This window comes from Daphnia pulex, chromosome 12 (assembly GCF_021134715.1).
Source record: "Daphnia pulex isolate KAP4 chromosome 12, ASM2113471v1".
Lineage (NCBI taxonomy): Eukaryota > Metazoa > Arthropoda > Branchiopoda > Diplostraca > Daphniidae > Daphnia > Daphnia pulex.
In genome coordinates this window covers 9,467,889-9,482,424 of record NC_060028.1, presented here as the reverse complement: position 1 = coordinate 9,482,424, position 14,536 = coordinate 9,467,889, and the positions used below count along the sequence as shown (strand labels likewise).

Genomic DNA, 14,536 nt, shown 5'->3' with positions numbered 1-14,536 from the left:
TTTAATGCAAATTTAGTGAGTGAAATTTTTGGGGGAAAAAAGAAGTACGTGATGGAATGCTGTTATCGCAGTCGGTATTCGTCGTCACGCTTCAGATAGAATTTCATTCCTGACACGATTTATACTAAGTTATTCATTCGTCTAGGCGAGAAGGGGACGACTCGAGCTCATTAATAAAAACCCGGTGGAACAAACCACGTTTCGTATTTTTTCTCTTCGCCTTTTAATAAATGAGCCAATAGGACGCGTTGCAAGGCGGGGCCTGCTGTGTTTAATAGCCCTTGGGGTATTTGACAGTAGACGCTTGACGATCGATATATTACCGACAATAAATCGATGTTTCGAGATCCGATTTCCCCGCCATTTTTTCAAAGAATTTTTTCAAGAACATAATACAACAATTCCAATTCAAATAGAATCGAGCTTATCAACCCTTACCACCCAACAGCATGATAACGAAGAAACTGCGAATCATTTAATTTTGAATTCCGAAGTTGTTGTTTTTGAATTTTAGTAGCGGGAATGGCTGTTTTCAAAATGTAAAACGCGGTCTAATGAATGAGTTGTAGAGTTATGAGACAGTTTTATCTAAGGGGATTTTTTTTTCATCTCAAAAGCCATTAGAATGATATTGAGAATAGTGAGGTCCATCTGTAATTAGAGAAGACATCGCTGTGCTCGATTACAGTAGCTGAGTAGCAGAAGCGGAAATCGTCCTCGTTATCTTTTTTTAATTGAGTTTTGACTGACGTTTTAATTTATTTTTATTAGAAAAAAGATGACCTTCGGTTCTTTAAGCTATTTATTTAGATATTTGGCGTGGACGACTAAAAGAAATTGTAGGCCTAATAATTTGATTTTGTAGATAACACTTGTACTTTGGGTAAAGACCTCTTATCTTAATTTCTTGTCTTTCACTGAGAAGGGACGTAATGATGTGAGACCAATACTGTCTTTATTTTTCCTAGATTGTTTATTATTTGGTCCATATTGCGAGTGCGGTTAAGCAGCTTTGAATCCACAAACAAAGGGAAGCAGACTCCATTTTGACTGAATGCCATCTACCCACAAGTGTTAACATTGGATGCTGCTTCCAGATGTAAGTTAATTACTTTTCTAAGTATTTTTAAGTTTACCTGTATGTTACCGATTTGTTTTAATTTGTCGTTTTATGCATCATTATTTAAAATTATTTTTAAGTAAAATTGTGACAGATCCTTTAATTGGATTACCGTTACTGGTGAAAACCTTATGTTACTTGCATGTTAAAATATTACTGATTTTTGCCATGCATGCTGCAAATGGTGGGAATTCTAGCATTAAAATTAACTTGTTTTAATTTCCTTTCGTTATTTTATGATAATTTAAATTAGTGTTCTCAAATGAACATCTTTAATATGTTAAACAAATGCACGTCCACAGTAATGTAATATCTACCGCTAGATGGTGCTGCCAGTTAGGTATTTTCAATTTTTCTCGAAAATCGCCTCTTCTTGAAAACCCATTTTTAGAATTTTCCCAATTTGATTAGATTCAGAAAAAATGCAAGATTCATGATGTTCTTTTGAAAGTAGAAAATTTGCAAGACTTGTCTTCCATTTGAAAGAATACGAAAACAAGTTTGCCTTCGTAAAAAATTGGTTTCGACAAGGTTGCTAGGCAACGTATTCCAGGCCCATCTGTCGCCCTATGATTGGCCGTTGGTAAATAATTGGTTGCCAACCATTGAAATATGGAGGGGGGAAACGCAAAGAAAAGAAGAGAGAGCATGAGCCATAGAAGGTTTCTCCCTCCCACATTTAATAGCAGGGCCACTCCAAAACTAGGACTTATTGGATTCTTTTCATGTATGCATTGAATACCACCTCTTTTCTCACCCCTCAACCCTGCAACCCCTCACCAATTCAGCTCTATGATGCCATCCACCTTAAAAAAAAAGTGTCACGTTACTCCGACAATCAAATTCGAGCCTATTATGCATGCTTGAAAAAAAAATGGGAAGTATCAAATATCGGCGTCTAATTTATTTAAAAAAAAAGGAAAAAACGATTTTATGGCTTCCTCGGTGATTATTCTCGGAAGATGGGTAAAGACAAACCAACACCTTTAGAGATGTATAAACTAGATAAGAAACGCAACGATTGTTTTAAAAAAGCCACAGGGGTTCTCTTTGTGAGTAGTCCATAAGAAGCCATATATATATAAGAAGATGGTTTGGATATTATAGCCCGGCCCCTCTTCCTTCCTATTCCAGACAACGCCATCGTAATCCCACGGCCCTTAAAACCCATTTCTCATTCGAAGAGGGAAGAAAGGCAGCACCCCGATGGCAGACAGACACGAACGAGCAACGGAAAATAAAAACTTGTAAAGGAGAAAAGAAAAAAGAAGAGAAAAAGAAAATCTTTTATTACATTTGGCTGTTGTACAGACCACGCCCCGCTGTTGGTAATCGTTTCCCAGTTCCCCCCTTTCCAATGGGCGGGCGGTCGAATGGACATGAGCCAATGAGAGACGAGCAAAGGAGATCGCTCATTGGCTTTCGGCTGCGGCGACCAGAATCCAGCCGCTTTTTCCCTGCGCGCAACGACACTAGCGCCGCTGCGTTCGTTGAAGGCCGTCAGACAGTCATTTGGCCCCGAAGAGCAGGGAGCACAGCCAGCCCCCCCCCAGCTACAGTCGAATCCCAAGTTTGTGAGTGTGTGTGTGAGTTTGCTTGTGCGTGTTGACGGTGCAGCGAGTGTGTGTGTGTGTCAGTCAACTTGAAAATAGAAAAGTTTCCGGACGCCACCGCTGCTGCTACAACGCAGAGCTTAGTGATACTACGAATCAAGACGAAATTGCAATCAATTTCAGTGCACTATTTATTGGACCGTTGAGTTAATTTTCCTCTTCAAGTCTACCCTAATTGGAAAAATACTACTGGATAATCATTCTATTCGGATAACTACAAGTAAACAAGGTAAATTTCTGGAAAAAAAAAGAAAGAAAAGCGACGTTTTGTGTCAACAGTTGGCTAGTTACAAACAACGCCACTTTGTTTTGCTATCTACTTTCAAATTGAATCAGTGCATCTGCACCGCCGAGTTATTCAACATATCGTGCTTGTTTACTTGGCTTTTTGTCTTGTATTGATCGTCACTGATGCCCCCTTCGAATTAATGTTATTGAAATTAACTTCAGAGCCATCTAGTTAAAAATAATTCCAACATGGCACAAAAGTAGCCTCGGCGCGTGGTGTAGCTGCGAGCGAGGAAAACAGCGCGCGTGTGTGTTAGTGCAATCAAGCCAATAGGAGGGAGAGCTCCTCTTTTTCACTATGGATGTTTTCCTTTTTCCCTTCTTATTCCGGCTTCTCCCAAGGGGGTTTCTTTTTACCTCTCTTCTTCCTTCTTTTCATCCTCCCTTCTTCTTTATTCCTTTTTGTAGCAATATATACACAAAAGAAAAGAGAAGACGGGAAAAAAACATTTATCTTTTTGTGAGCCACCATTTCTTCTACTTTTCTGCATTTCAAATAAAGTTATTCCGACTTTTTCTTTCAAGCCGTCAAGTTTTGAGGATGGACTTATATCTTTTATCTCCCGTCATTTCTTTTATTTTGTCTTCACACCGATCACTTTTTCTTTTGGCCTCGGGTCGAGGGAGGGCCAACGTCGCAGCTGTTGGGATCTCGGCAATATTTTTATTCACACAAGAAAAGAAGAGAAAAAAAAGCCGTTTTTTTAATAGCATTCATAAAAATCTGTGCGTGCTGCAGTGAAGAGGATAGAATGCGGTGGGGGGGGGATGACAGGAGAGATATGAAGGGGGAAAAAATGACCGCCCCTTGCATGGCCTGTCATTGGCCCGTCTCTCTATTGATCGAACTTTTTTCTCTCGTCTCTCCTTTTTTACGGCTCTTTCTTTTGTCTGCGCTTCGCAGACGCGCCACTACCGCAGCGCCATCTGCAATTTTAGCCCACCCCTTCTCGCTTGTGATTGGTTGGGCCCGATTTGAAAAGGCCTCCAGTCGGGGGGGTCTCTTGTCCCTTTCTTGTCCCGAATGGTGGCCTCAATCCAACTCCCTCCCTCCCATAGCTTTTCCCTCCTGTGTTGTGTGGAGTTTTTGGGTTCTTGCTTTTCTCTTTGTACACATGCATTCATCATCCGTCTCTGCTTTGCTTTACCTTTCGCCCTTGCGGCTATATGCGGGAAAGGCATGAGTGCCTCTGACGAGCCGCTTCCCACCCCACAGGGACTCGGAACATGTCGGGTTCGGCAACCTCGACCTAACATGTAGTTGCCGAAACTCATCGATATTTTATGTTTGGTTTTCTATATTTTTCTTTTGTGTTTGGTTTTTGATTTTTTCCCAACAGGACTCCTGAATGACTGATGAGAAGAGGGAAGGATAAAAATGAGCGAATCGACCAAGAACGAGTCGGAATCTTCATCGACGACGACGGCTGTGCAGAGCGGCGGAACCCCGACGGTGGTGCCTGTCGGTCCTGGATCGAATCAAAGTTCCGCCCCGTCTGCGCCATCTTCCGTTGTCGAGGCCATGCAATCGCCCATGGGTCCAACGCAAATCCCTACTCAAGTATATAGTAGAGAAGTAGTAGTATGTATCATAAATAACATAGAAGAAACGGCCTTTTTTCTCTCCTCTTCTTCCTATAAGCGCACACACACGCTCTCTCTCTCGAAGCCTGCACGGCACACAATGGCTTTAGCGCCCCCTACCAACCAATTTTTTCTCTCCCCTCTTCATCCCTCGGTGCACATTTATGCACCCCTCTTTTTGTGTCGAACGAGAGAGAACCACAGCAGCGACTAGCTATATTGAGTACGCTTAGCACGCCCTGTACTCTGCTACGCTATAGCGCGCTCGCCCCGACTGAATCCTATCTGAGAACGGATCCACATGACACCCGACTAAACTTTATATACCATCGTCCATTGTGTCCATATCTGATACCCTCCTCGCATTCGTCCGTGTTTTCAATATTACATGGGTGGCGGGGGTAGTTTGAATGTTTGATCAGTCGAGTAGGTTGAAGGAAGATGAAAAAAGAATTTCACATTCTGTTCAAACATGGGGCTCGGAACATGGACACATGGGTCACCCGGGGGGGGGGACAGTCAAATTTACATGAAACCCCTTGAATTAAATTTATAGTCCAACATTTTTTAGAGGGCTTGCAACCAACGTTAATTCATCCGAGTAAAATGTCGTTGTTTCCTCCTCTAGTTCGTGTTCCAGCAGCAAATAATGGCTAGCCCTCAACAACAACAGCAGCAGCAGCAGCTGATGGCCAGCCCTCAGCAACAACAACAGGCAGGAAACACACCTGGACCATCTCCTGGTGGTTCTCAAACGCAGCAACCTAACGGAGGTGGAGGCAACCCTTCTCCGATGAATGGCGGCATGAATGCAGCAATGGCGATGAATCCGTCAGCCATGAATACGATCAATATGTCGGCTATGAACTCGATGATGCCTTCTTTGGCTAACAACGGAATGGCCGGAATGACGATGGCCAGTATGAACGCTGCCGGTTTCCAGCAATCGATGGGCCATCCTGTCATGTCTTCTGGAGGGATGCCTCAGGTTTGATTGACAAACATAATTTTTGACAGTCGTCAAATATCTCCCTTAAACATACTTGGTGAATATTGACGTGCAGGTTCAAGTAATCCAGCAACAGATTCCGTACTTGCAGCAATTATACAGTAATGCCCAGGGTCAGCAATTCATCATGCCAGGAAATATTTCGTTGCAGCCAAACGGTGTTAATCAAACGATACAGGTATCTTTTTTACCTTCTATTGTATATTTTAAAATTAAAATTAAATTTGGAAAACGGAATGTGGCAAAAGTATAAAATAAATATGGCAACCAATTTACGGAGGAGGTAACGGAACAAAAAGTCAAAAACAAAACAGTTGATGTTTTGAATGCCATCTAGCGGAGCATGATTTCAAACCCACGTTTGAAGAGCACTTTTGTTTTTTAACACAAATGATTTGAAACCTACGGTTGAAGAGCATTTTTGTTTTACTCCAATGACAAGATATTTAGGACAAAATATCAATAATAATTCGTACTGATAGACCACGTTTGTTTTTGATTGCGGAATTTGACGAGTTTCTTTTGTCTTTCTCATTCAGTCGACCAATTTCGGACAACCTATTCAGGTGTGTGTTCTTGCTTCCCTCAAACGTTACGAATGGTCACATTGATCTAAATTGATTTGTCATGTATTTTCACAAAGGGAACTAAAACATGGAATAAAATTAGACAAATTTGTTATCTATCTTTAGGTTATTGCTGCTGGCAAAACATTTCAACCTGGACAATTGACACCACATCTTCAAATAACCGGCAACAATATGCTTAAGGGTCATCAAAATGGTATAGCATGATATTCTTGGTAATCCAAAGTGTCACCTTCTCAATAATGTTAATTTTTTACAGATAACAATGCCATTCTTCAATTTTTCAACAATGCAAGGAACAATGGATGTATTCCAACATCCAATAATCAGACGTTGGTCATTGCTGGACCGCTGATCACAAATCAAGCTGGAAATTATAATCAACAAGGTCCACAAGGAAAGCCCATTGAAATGAATAAGGTGTGTTGAAGATTTGAATGTCCCATATTGAATGTGTTTCGTTAAAATAAATTTTGAATTGTATCATTAGGCACAGCAGCAGCAACAACAGCAGCAACAACAACAACAGCAGCAGCAACAACAGCAACAGCAACCTTATTATCAAGTTGTGAATGCTGGGATGCCTCCAAAGTCCCCAGTCATGACATCTGCTGTTGGAAATAAGGGCAACATGGCTGGTACAGGTGTTAACGTCAGTCAGGCAACCAATATGTTGTCACAACCTCAGATTGTCACTTCTCAAGCAAATTCTGCACCCATGCAACTTGGTGGTTCCATGCAACCAATGCAGATCATAAGTCAAATGCAGGTAGTGTAGTTTTGTTATTATTTGGTATTGATTTTTTTTTTCTAATGTATCCTTGTTTTGACTTAAAAGGGTAACCAAATGGGCCAGTCTTTAGGATTTCAACTACCTCCAAACTTTTATCAGTTTGGAGGTCAGCAAGGCCCCATCATAATCAGACAACATGGGCAACCCGACGGAATGTTTTTCCAGGCGGCACCTCAGCCAACTATCGCTGCGCAACCGGGTGAGTTGCTTTTCAGAATACTATCTTCAATTTCAATAGCTAATTTTTATTTTCCAATTGAAATCAGCACCACAACCAGTGCCTCCCCTTACTGCTGCCATTAAACCTAGAGCTGAGACTCCATCGAAAGCAAGCGGAACCCGCCCGTTATCAACGATATTGCCTTCATCATCGGGAGCTTCGACAGCACCAACACCGATTCGGCCAGCCTCGTCCATGTCCAATCAGACATTTGCAGGCGGAGTGGTCACAAATACTCAAACTGGAAACCCTAGACCTGCCGTACGCAAATCTATTCTTTCAGCAGCTATACATAAGGATTTCTATAATCAATATTTGTTCGATTAGGGTAAGACAAAGAAAGTTGGACGGCCTCCACAAAATCAACAGCGACCAGTGGCACCGTCAGTCGTGCAAGGCCAGCAAACTCTTTTACAGCCGGTACAGCAACAACAACAGCAGCAGCAGCAACAACAACAACAGCAGCAGCAGCAGATTCAGCTCCAACAGCAACAACAGAATCAACAACTGCATGCCGTATCTCAGCAACTCATTGCTCAACAGGTAAGAAATTCTATTGATTGTCGCCTAGGATATATTTAACCATCGATCCAATAGTTTCAGATGCAGCAGCATCCGTTCCAAATTCAGCAGTATCAACAGCAACAACAGCCGACACTCATGTCACTTCCGGCTTTCCAGCAAGTGGCTCAGCAAACGCTGGACGCCAATCAACAAGCCCAATTGCAGCAAGCTATCAACGATCAGCAGCAAGCCCAACAACAACATCAGCAGCAACAACATCAGCAACAACAACATCAGCAACATCAACTCCAGCTGCAATATCAAATGAACAAGTAAATTCTGTTTTTTTAAGTGGATTCAGGATCATTTAGTTAATATTCGCAATTGTCTTCTTTCAGGCCTGTTATGGCAGTTGCCTCATCAGCAGCTACGTCATTAGCTGCATCGAACAACGTAACCACGACGACGCAGAGCGCTCCCCAACAACAACAACAGCACATGTTGTCGCCTGCTCAAATGCCATCCCAGCAACCAATGCAAAACGTTGCCCCTACACTCCAGCAGGTTGTAATTCCACAGCAATCGCAGCAACAACAGGGAATGATGCAAATGCCACCGTGTATTTCCTCTGCATCATTTGGGCCGGTGACCACTACCACCACAACCACTACTCATGCTGTTCGCTCCAGCTACAAACCCATTGCCCCCGCTCCTCCACAACAACAGCAGCAACAACACCAACCAAATCAACCTCCAAATTTGCTTGCAATGGCTCCTCATCCACACCAAGTCAATGTTTCATCTAACGATAAAACGGACCAACAGCATCCACAGATTTTGACGATCCCTGTCGGATCCGCAGTCTACCCGATTGGAATGACGGGAACGCACAACATACGTTCTGCAACTCCCATGAATAATTTTCAAAACATGAATGGCGATCTTAGCCAGCACCAACACGGACAATTAAACATTCATATGCCAATGTCCAGCAGTCAATCGAATACGACTTGCTTCATTACAAATCCGGCCGTGACCTCATCAGCTCGAATGCCCACTCCATTAGGTGGCGGATTGATTACCGTTGGACCGGCTGCGCCATTATCCGCCATGGCCAATATGACGCACGCAGTACCTCCATCTTCGTCGCCAATCACCATTTCCACTCAGGGACCACGAATGGCTATGTCGACTTTACAGCCAGTAACAGTTACTGTCTCAGCTTCCCCAGCACCTCAATTTCCTCTACCTTCTCCGGCTCGGACACAGCCATCAACAACACCGCTGCCCAGTACTACCGAAAAAGTAGAAGAGCCGAAACCATCTCCTCGCAATGCAGTAACCGACTCTCAAACCCCTTCGGCCCCTACGACAACAACTCCTGCTGTAGAGGAACCGTCTACCGAAAAGAAAGAAACGCCTCAGATGAACGGAATAGGAGGAAATCAAGGAGATCATCACATGGTTAGTCATTCGCCAGCTATCCGCGAGAAAAAAGACCCCAATTTGCCTCAAGCAGTTGTACGGCCTCAGATATTGACCCACGTATTGGGTGACTTTGTGATCCAAGAGTCATCGGAACCTTTCCCAGTCGGCCGTTTCCATCCGAATGAATCTCTGACGCGCTGCAACGGACAACGGAATCAAGATCACAGTTTCAAATTGGATGGAGAACCTCCGAGTAAGATTATTTTTTCAAATAATTGATGTTTTGTTTGATTGCATGTATTTAGTTTTGCCAAAGTTTGGTTTACTCATGACCCAAATTCCCCCCTCCCTTAAACAGAGAAAAAATTACATATGGAACAACCTACAGTGACCCATCAATCTCCACCTCTGGCACCCCCGCCTGCGCCGCCTACCACCACAACAACTAACGATCTTCAGCAGATGTCGACGCCTAAAGGAGCTACCATGGCCACATGCGAGGGATGTGGAAAAATGGATTTCATTTCCAAATTTCGTCGTTCAAAACGCTTTTGTTCCACAGCCTGCTCGAAAAAGTATGTCATTAACCCATTTATCTTTTGACTCTTTTAATTTTAACCGTGTTTGTTTACTTTTGAAATAGGTCTAACATAAATGCTTCGCCAGCAGTTGGACCCGTTCAGCCGAATCAACAGCAGCAGCAGCAGCAGGAAACTGTCTCGACAACGACTTGTGTCAACGGTCAGGGAGTAAAAGCAGCCGTTGGCGGTGGTGGTGGGCTACTGACCACTGCGACGTCAACCACTCACTCACCCGCTGCTGCTTCAACAACAGCCGAAGCCAACAACAAATTGGCTTCTCCAACGGCCGTGACAATTCCTCAGGGCCCAACTCCTCCAACGAGCTTTGCTCCCTCTGGAGATAAAGAAGATATCAGCTTGGATGCAGAGTTGTGTGCTCTGGCTGCTCAGCAATTGCGTTCTCCCACAGCCTCACTATCTCAAACACCAACTCACCAGCTCAAACCTGAGCCGAAAACTAATCCAGCCAAGTGGAGTGTAAGTTATTTATTGTTACGACTTAGATTGCACTGATAATTAAGACTTCTATTCATTCAGGTTACCGAGGTCGCGGATTTCGTGCGAAGTTTAACTGGATGTGCAGATTATGCCGAAGATTTCGCATTGCAGGAAATTGATGGCCAAGCGCTCATGTTATTGAAAGCCGATCATTTGATGTCTGCCATGTCGATGAAACTTGGGCCGGCATTGAAGATTTGCGCCAAGATTGATGCTATGCGTGGTGCATCCTCCTCTGAGGGCGGTAATAGCAATCCACAAAACGGAAATTAATGTGGGAAAAGTTCAATCCCCCATTTTTGTGTTGTTCTCCACCAGAAATCGATACGTGTTATGTTTGCCTCATTCAACTGTAATTTGACTCATTGTACTTTTCTGTCTATAGTTTGTTTATGGTTCACGATATGTTTCTTCGTCATTTCTCTCTACGTATTTTGCTTTGGTTATTCACCTTCATTACAGTAATTCTCATTTCGTATGACACATAGATCGTCAGTGAACAAATATATATATATAGATCATTCATACAAAATGTAATGCTCGGTGTAACAAAAGGCATTTAGGACAAAAATGCCATATAACCGCATATAACATTTTCGGAACGAAGAATTTTCGTTTTCAGTGTAATAAATTGACATTGTAATAATAATTTAAATATACATAAAAATCCATTGAATCAAACGTATTTCGTATTATTTTTAATGGTATATTTTTAAAAAATGCTTGAATCAGTCGAATTCTTGAAAATGATTTTAACCTTGAAAGTTCTACTTCCACCCGAGTATTTCAAATGTGGCGCTCCGAGCGCTTTACGGACTTCAGCTGTTTGGCCTGTGATATGGATTGACTTTCTTTCTTGTTAGCACTGTGTTACTGTCATTTCACTCTGACAGTACAAGTCTGCTATCAAACCAAATTGAATACTTATCCACAGTGGGAGAAATTGGGCTGGTAACAGTTACTTTGAGGTAAGAGGTTATGTTTTTTTCGTTGGTGTGGTTTTGAATTATGATGTTTAAAGCGACACAAGACCGTGATCTTCAGGAACGGTGGTTGTGTGTTGGGTAATGCGAAAGTTTATTGGTAGGCGTTGCTCGATATATCAGCTAGTCTACCGGTATTGAGACGGGATATCCTGTGAAGGCAATCAAAAGAACTCGTGCATGCATGGCAAAAAGATAATTCAACATTTCAACAAAAAGTTGCATAGCTTCATTTGCATACTCTAGTTCACAGAGCAAACCATCTACCAAAGAGTTCTTATGGACTTGTATACATGCTAAATGTCATTCTGCACGTTTGAAAAAAAAGTGTTATTTTCTTCATTCATAGGTTTATCACAAAGCTTCAAGAGTCAAGATGATTGGAGGCCTTTTCATCTACAATCACAAAGGAGAGGTCCTAATATCACGTGTGTACCGTGATGACATTGGCAGAAATGCAGTTGATGCTTTCCGAGTAAATGTCATCCATGCTAGGCAGCAAGTCAGATCACCTGTTACAAACATTGCCAGAACCTCCTTCTTCCATGTTAAGGTATTTTCTGATTTGCCATTTTGAAATGTTTTAATGTTCTCAGGATCAATAATCCTTTACCTTTTTTTAGCGTGCTAATATTTGGGTGGCAGCTGTCACCAAACAAAATGTCAATGCCTCTATGGTTTTCGAGTTTCTCTTGAAGGTCACTGACTGCATGCAGTCATACTTTGGTAAGGTATCAGAGGAAAACATCAAGAACAATTTTGTCCTCATTTACGAACTTTTGGATGGTATGTTGGGAAGCAAACACAATTTATTTGTTTGTGTGTTGTTCCTTATCCAATTTATTCATTCTATCAGAGATTCTTGATTTTGGCTATCCCCAAAATACCGACACGGGAGTGTTGAAGACGTTTATTACTCAGCAAGGTATTCGCACGCAAACCAAAGAAGAGCAGGCCCAGATTACCTCTCAGGTATAGATTCGCTCAAACAATTAATGCTCAATGATTGTTTTTAAAATATAATCATGTGGTTATGATTTCCAGGTGACAGGCCAAATCGGCTGGCGACGCGAAGGCATCAAGTACCGGCGAAACGAACTCTTCCTTGACGTATTGGAATACGTCAACCTTCTAATGTCGCCGCAGGGTCAAGTACTTTCAGCTCACGTGGCTGGCAAAGTAGTGATGAAATCCTACTTGTCAGGCATGCCCGAATGCAAGTTTGGAATCAACGATAAGATTATCATGGAGGCTAAGGGTAAACCTACTGCGGATGAATCCGCTGCTCGCACTGGCAAGACAGCTATTGTGATTGACGACTGTCAATTTCACCAGTGTGTCAAGTTGTCTAAATTCGAAACGGAGCATTCGATTAGCTTTATTCCCCCTGACGGAGAGTTTGAACTCATGAGGTTAGTCTGTTCTCCTTTGGTATATACATTGAATTTATGCTAACAAGTGTTATTTTCGATTGCAGGTACCGAACGACCAAGGACATTTCGTTACCTTTCCGAGTTATACCGTTGGTGCGCGAAGTGGGCCGGACAAAGATGGAAGTCAAAGTGGTTGTCAAGTCTAACTTCAAACCTTCGCTCCTGGCACAGAAAATCGAGATACGCATTCCAACGCCTCTCAATACATCGGGCGTTCAACTTTTGTGCATGAAAGGCAAAGCCAAGTACAAAGCTTCTGAGAACGCCATCGTTTGGAAGTCAGTTGCAAACTTTTCTTTAGATCAAACATTAGAGCTGTGTTGTTAAACTTGTGTGGTGTTGATGTTGACAGGATCAAACGGATGGGAGGTATGAAGGAATCACAACTTTCAGCTGAAATTGAGCTTTTGCAAACGGACACGAAAAAGAAGTGGACTCGACCCCCCATTTCCATGAACTTTGAGGTATTTTCGAGGATGATGTGTGTCGTGCATATCGATTGCTCTAATTTGGATTTCTATCATAGGTTCCGTTTGCACCATCGGGCTTTAAAGTTCGATATTTGAAAGTCTTTGAACCCAAGTTGAACTATTCTGATCACGACGTCATCAAATGGGTTCGCTACATCGGACGCAGCGGCCTCTACGAAACGCGTTGCTGAAGAAACGGACGATTCATTTTCGTTGGAAGATGAAGAAACTCGTCTCCAATTCTATTTCTCCTCTTCATGATTAACCCATCACTTACTACTCGTCCGAAAGAAGAAAAAAAAAGAAGAAAGATCTTTGTTAGTCTGTCTTATACTTAGGTCGATGTCGTTGTTGCATCTGCTGAGCGGTGCGAGAGAGTGGATGAATCCTGCTAATGGGAAAAGTAGCTCTGTCTGTTAAGTTTCTTTCATCCAGGATCAAAATTCTGTTTAGTTTAATATTCAAAAGCTTGTACTTCTCTCATCTACTTCTTTTCTCTTCCTTTTATTTTTTTTCATCCGTGTTGAGTGTTGAGTACGTCGTCGGAATTATTTTTCCTTCCCATCTATATCATTGTTAGTGCGCAGAGAGCGAAATTAACCCCCTTCTCCCCCTACCCCCAAAAAAAGAAAAAAAATATCCACAGAATAGTCGTCTTGACTGGATTGCGTTGTTACTGCTTGGATTAGCAGTTCGCGTTCTCTCTCTCTCTTTTTCTCTCTCTGTTTGTGCGCGTGATTTATATGTTACATGTTTTGATTTACCCAGTTTTTTTTTGTGTCTGTGCACATTACATTAGGGATGAGTAACTGAGCCTCCACCGTGGCTGTCACTTGAGTTGCTTGTTTTCTATCCTCTTCGTTTGTGAAGGGTGAGCCAGAAGCGAAATGTTGGTAGGGAAAAAAGGGAGAGCTAGAGACAGTCGGCGGGCAAGAAGTTGTTAACCCAAAAAGATATGAGCGTGATGCCATGTCGGACCCCATGTCCATGTTACCCATAAATGGTGACGAATCGAGATCTGCCTGATATAACTTTTATTTCCGAGAGTTTTTTTATATAGTAGAGTTGCTCAACTTTTGGTACGACACGAATGGAATAATTTTCACCTCCCTCGCTCCGCTGGAAACTAAAAGAAGGAAAAGAGAAAGAATTCAATCATCCCCAATCGTTCATTCATGCATGCTTCGTACGCGCTTCTTCTTGTGTTCGTTTTTCCGGGTCGACCGGGGAAAATACGCTCCATCGATCCTGCTGTCGAACTGGGAACATGGTTCCTTTACTTCCACAAATCCGTTTTTAGACTTGTATATACCGAGAAGTGAAAAGTCCATGTCATTGAAAATGGCTGAAAGATATGACTAAATTGAAGAACAAAAAAAAAAGGAAACGTCAAGACAAGGATAGAATTCTGAATCTACTACTATT

The 14,536-nt window shown here is 42.3% G+C and overlaps 2 protein-coding genes and 1 long non-coding RNA gene across 6 annotated transcripts in view; 2 read left to right on the top strand and 1 right to left on the bottom strand.

Annotated features, from left to right (window-relative positions):
• Positions 1-2,556: 2,556 nt before the first annotated feature.
• LOC124208441 (polyhomeotic-proximal chromatin protein-like) lies at positions 2,557-10,901 on the top strand. 4 transcript variants are annotated; one of them, XM_046606158.1, is made up of 16 exons: positions 2,557-2,962; positions 4,362-4,582; positions 5,234-5,593; positions 5,670-5,792; positions 6,154-6,180; positions 6,307-6,397; positions 6,461-6,621; positions 6,692-6,970; positions 7,040-7,193; positions 7,261-7,475; positions 7,542-7,757; positions 7,812-8,050; positions 8,117-9,399; positions 9,535-9,721; positions 9,790-10,204; positions 10,265-10,901. In XM_046606158.1, exons 2-16 carry the CDS (start codon positions 4,400-4,402, stop codon positions 10,496-10,498), a joined length of 4,167 nt encoding a protein of 1,388 aa, XP_046462114.1. In that variant the 5' UTR covers positions 2,557-2,962; positions 4,362-4,399; the 3' UTR covers positions 10,499-10,901. The 4 variants fall into 4 exon arrangements, with proteins under 4 accessions (XP_046462114.1, XP_046462113.1, XP_046462111.1 ...); XM_046606155.1 differs by having other exon boundaries at positions 2,570-2,962; positions 9,505-9,721; XM_046606157.1 differs by lacking the exon at positions 6,154-6,180 and having other exon boundaries at positions 2,565-2,962; positions 9,505-9,721.
• A 133-nt stretch (positions 10,902-11,034) lies between these two features.
• LOC124209095 (AP-2 complex subunit mu) lies at positions 11,035-13,924 on the top strand. Its single transcript, XM_046606963.1, has 8 exons — positions 11,035-11,193; positions 11,558-11,761; positions 11,832-11,994; positions 12,065-12,180; positions 12,253-12,620; positions 12,686-12,919; positions 12,994-13,105; positions 13,168-13,924. The coding sequence occupies exons 2-8, from the start codon at positions 11,585-11,587 to the stop codon at positions 13,300-13,302; spliced, it is 1,305 nt and encodes a 434-aa protein (XP_046462919.1). The 5' UTR covers positions 11,035-11,193; positions 11,558-11,584; the 3' UTR covers positions 13,303-13,924.
• LOC124209097 overlaps positions 13,823-14,536 on the bottom strand; it is an 858-nt gene continuing 144 nt past the window's right edge. The window contains exon 2 of the long non-coding RNA XR_006880774.1: positions 13,823-14,469. This is a non-coding gene — a long non-coding RNA (uncharacterized LOC124209097). The remainder of the gene's footprint in view (positions 14,470-14,536) is intronic.

Coding starts and splice junctions, on each gene's coding strand:
- LOC124208441 (XM_046606155.1), top strand. CDS start 4,400: ATGAGCGAATCGACCAAGAACGAGTCGGAATCTTCATCGACGACGACG. Junction 4,583..5,233: donor CAACGCAAATCCCTACTCAA/GTATATAGTAGA, acceptor TTCCTCCTCTAG/TTCGTGTTCCAGCAGCAAAT. Junction 6,971..7,039: donor AGATCATAAGTCAAATGCAG/GTAGTGTAGTTT, acceptor TTGACTTAAAAG/GGTAACCAAATGGGCCAGTC.
- LOC124209095 (XM_046606963.1), top strand. CDS start 11,585: ATGATTGGAGGCCTTTTCATCTACAATCACAAAGGAGAGGTCCTAATA. Junction 12,181..12,252: donor AGGCCCAGATTACCTCTCAG/GTATAGATTCGC, acceptor TATGATTTCCAG/GTGACAGGCCAAATCGGCTG. Junction 12,920..12,993: donor GAGAACGCCATCGTTTGGAA/GTCAGTTGCAAA, acceptor TGATGTTGACAG/GATCAAACGGATGGGAGGTA.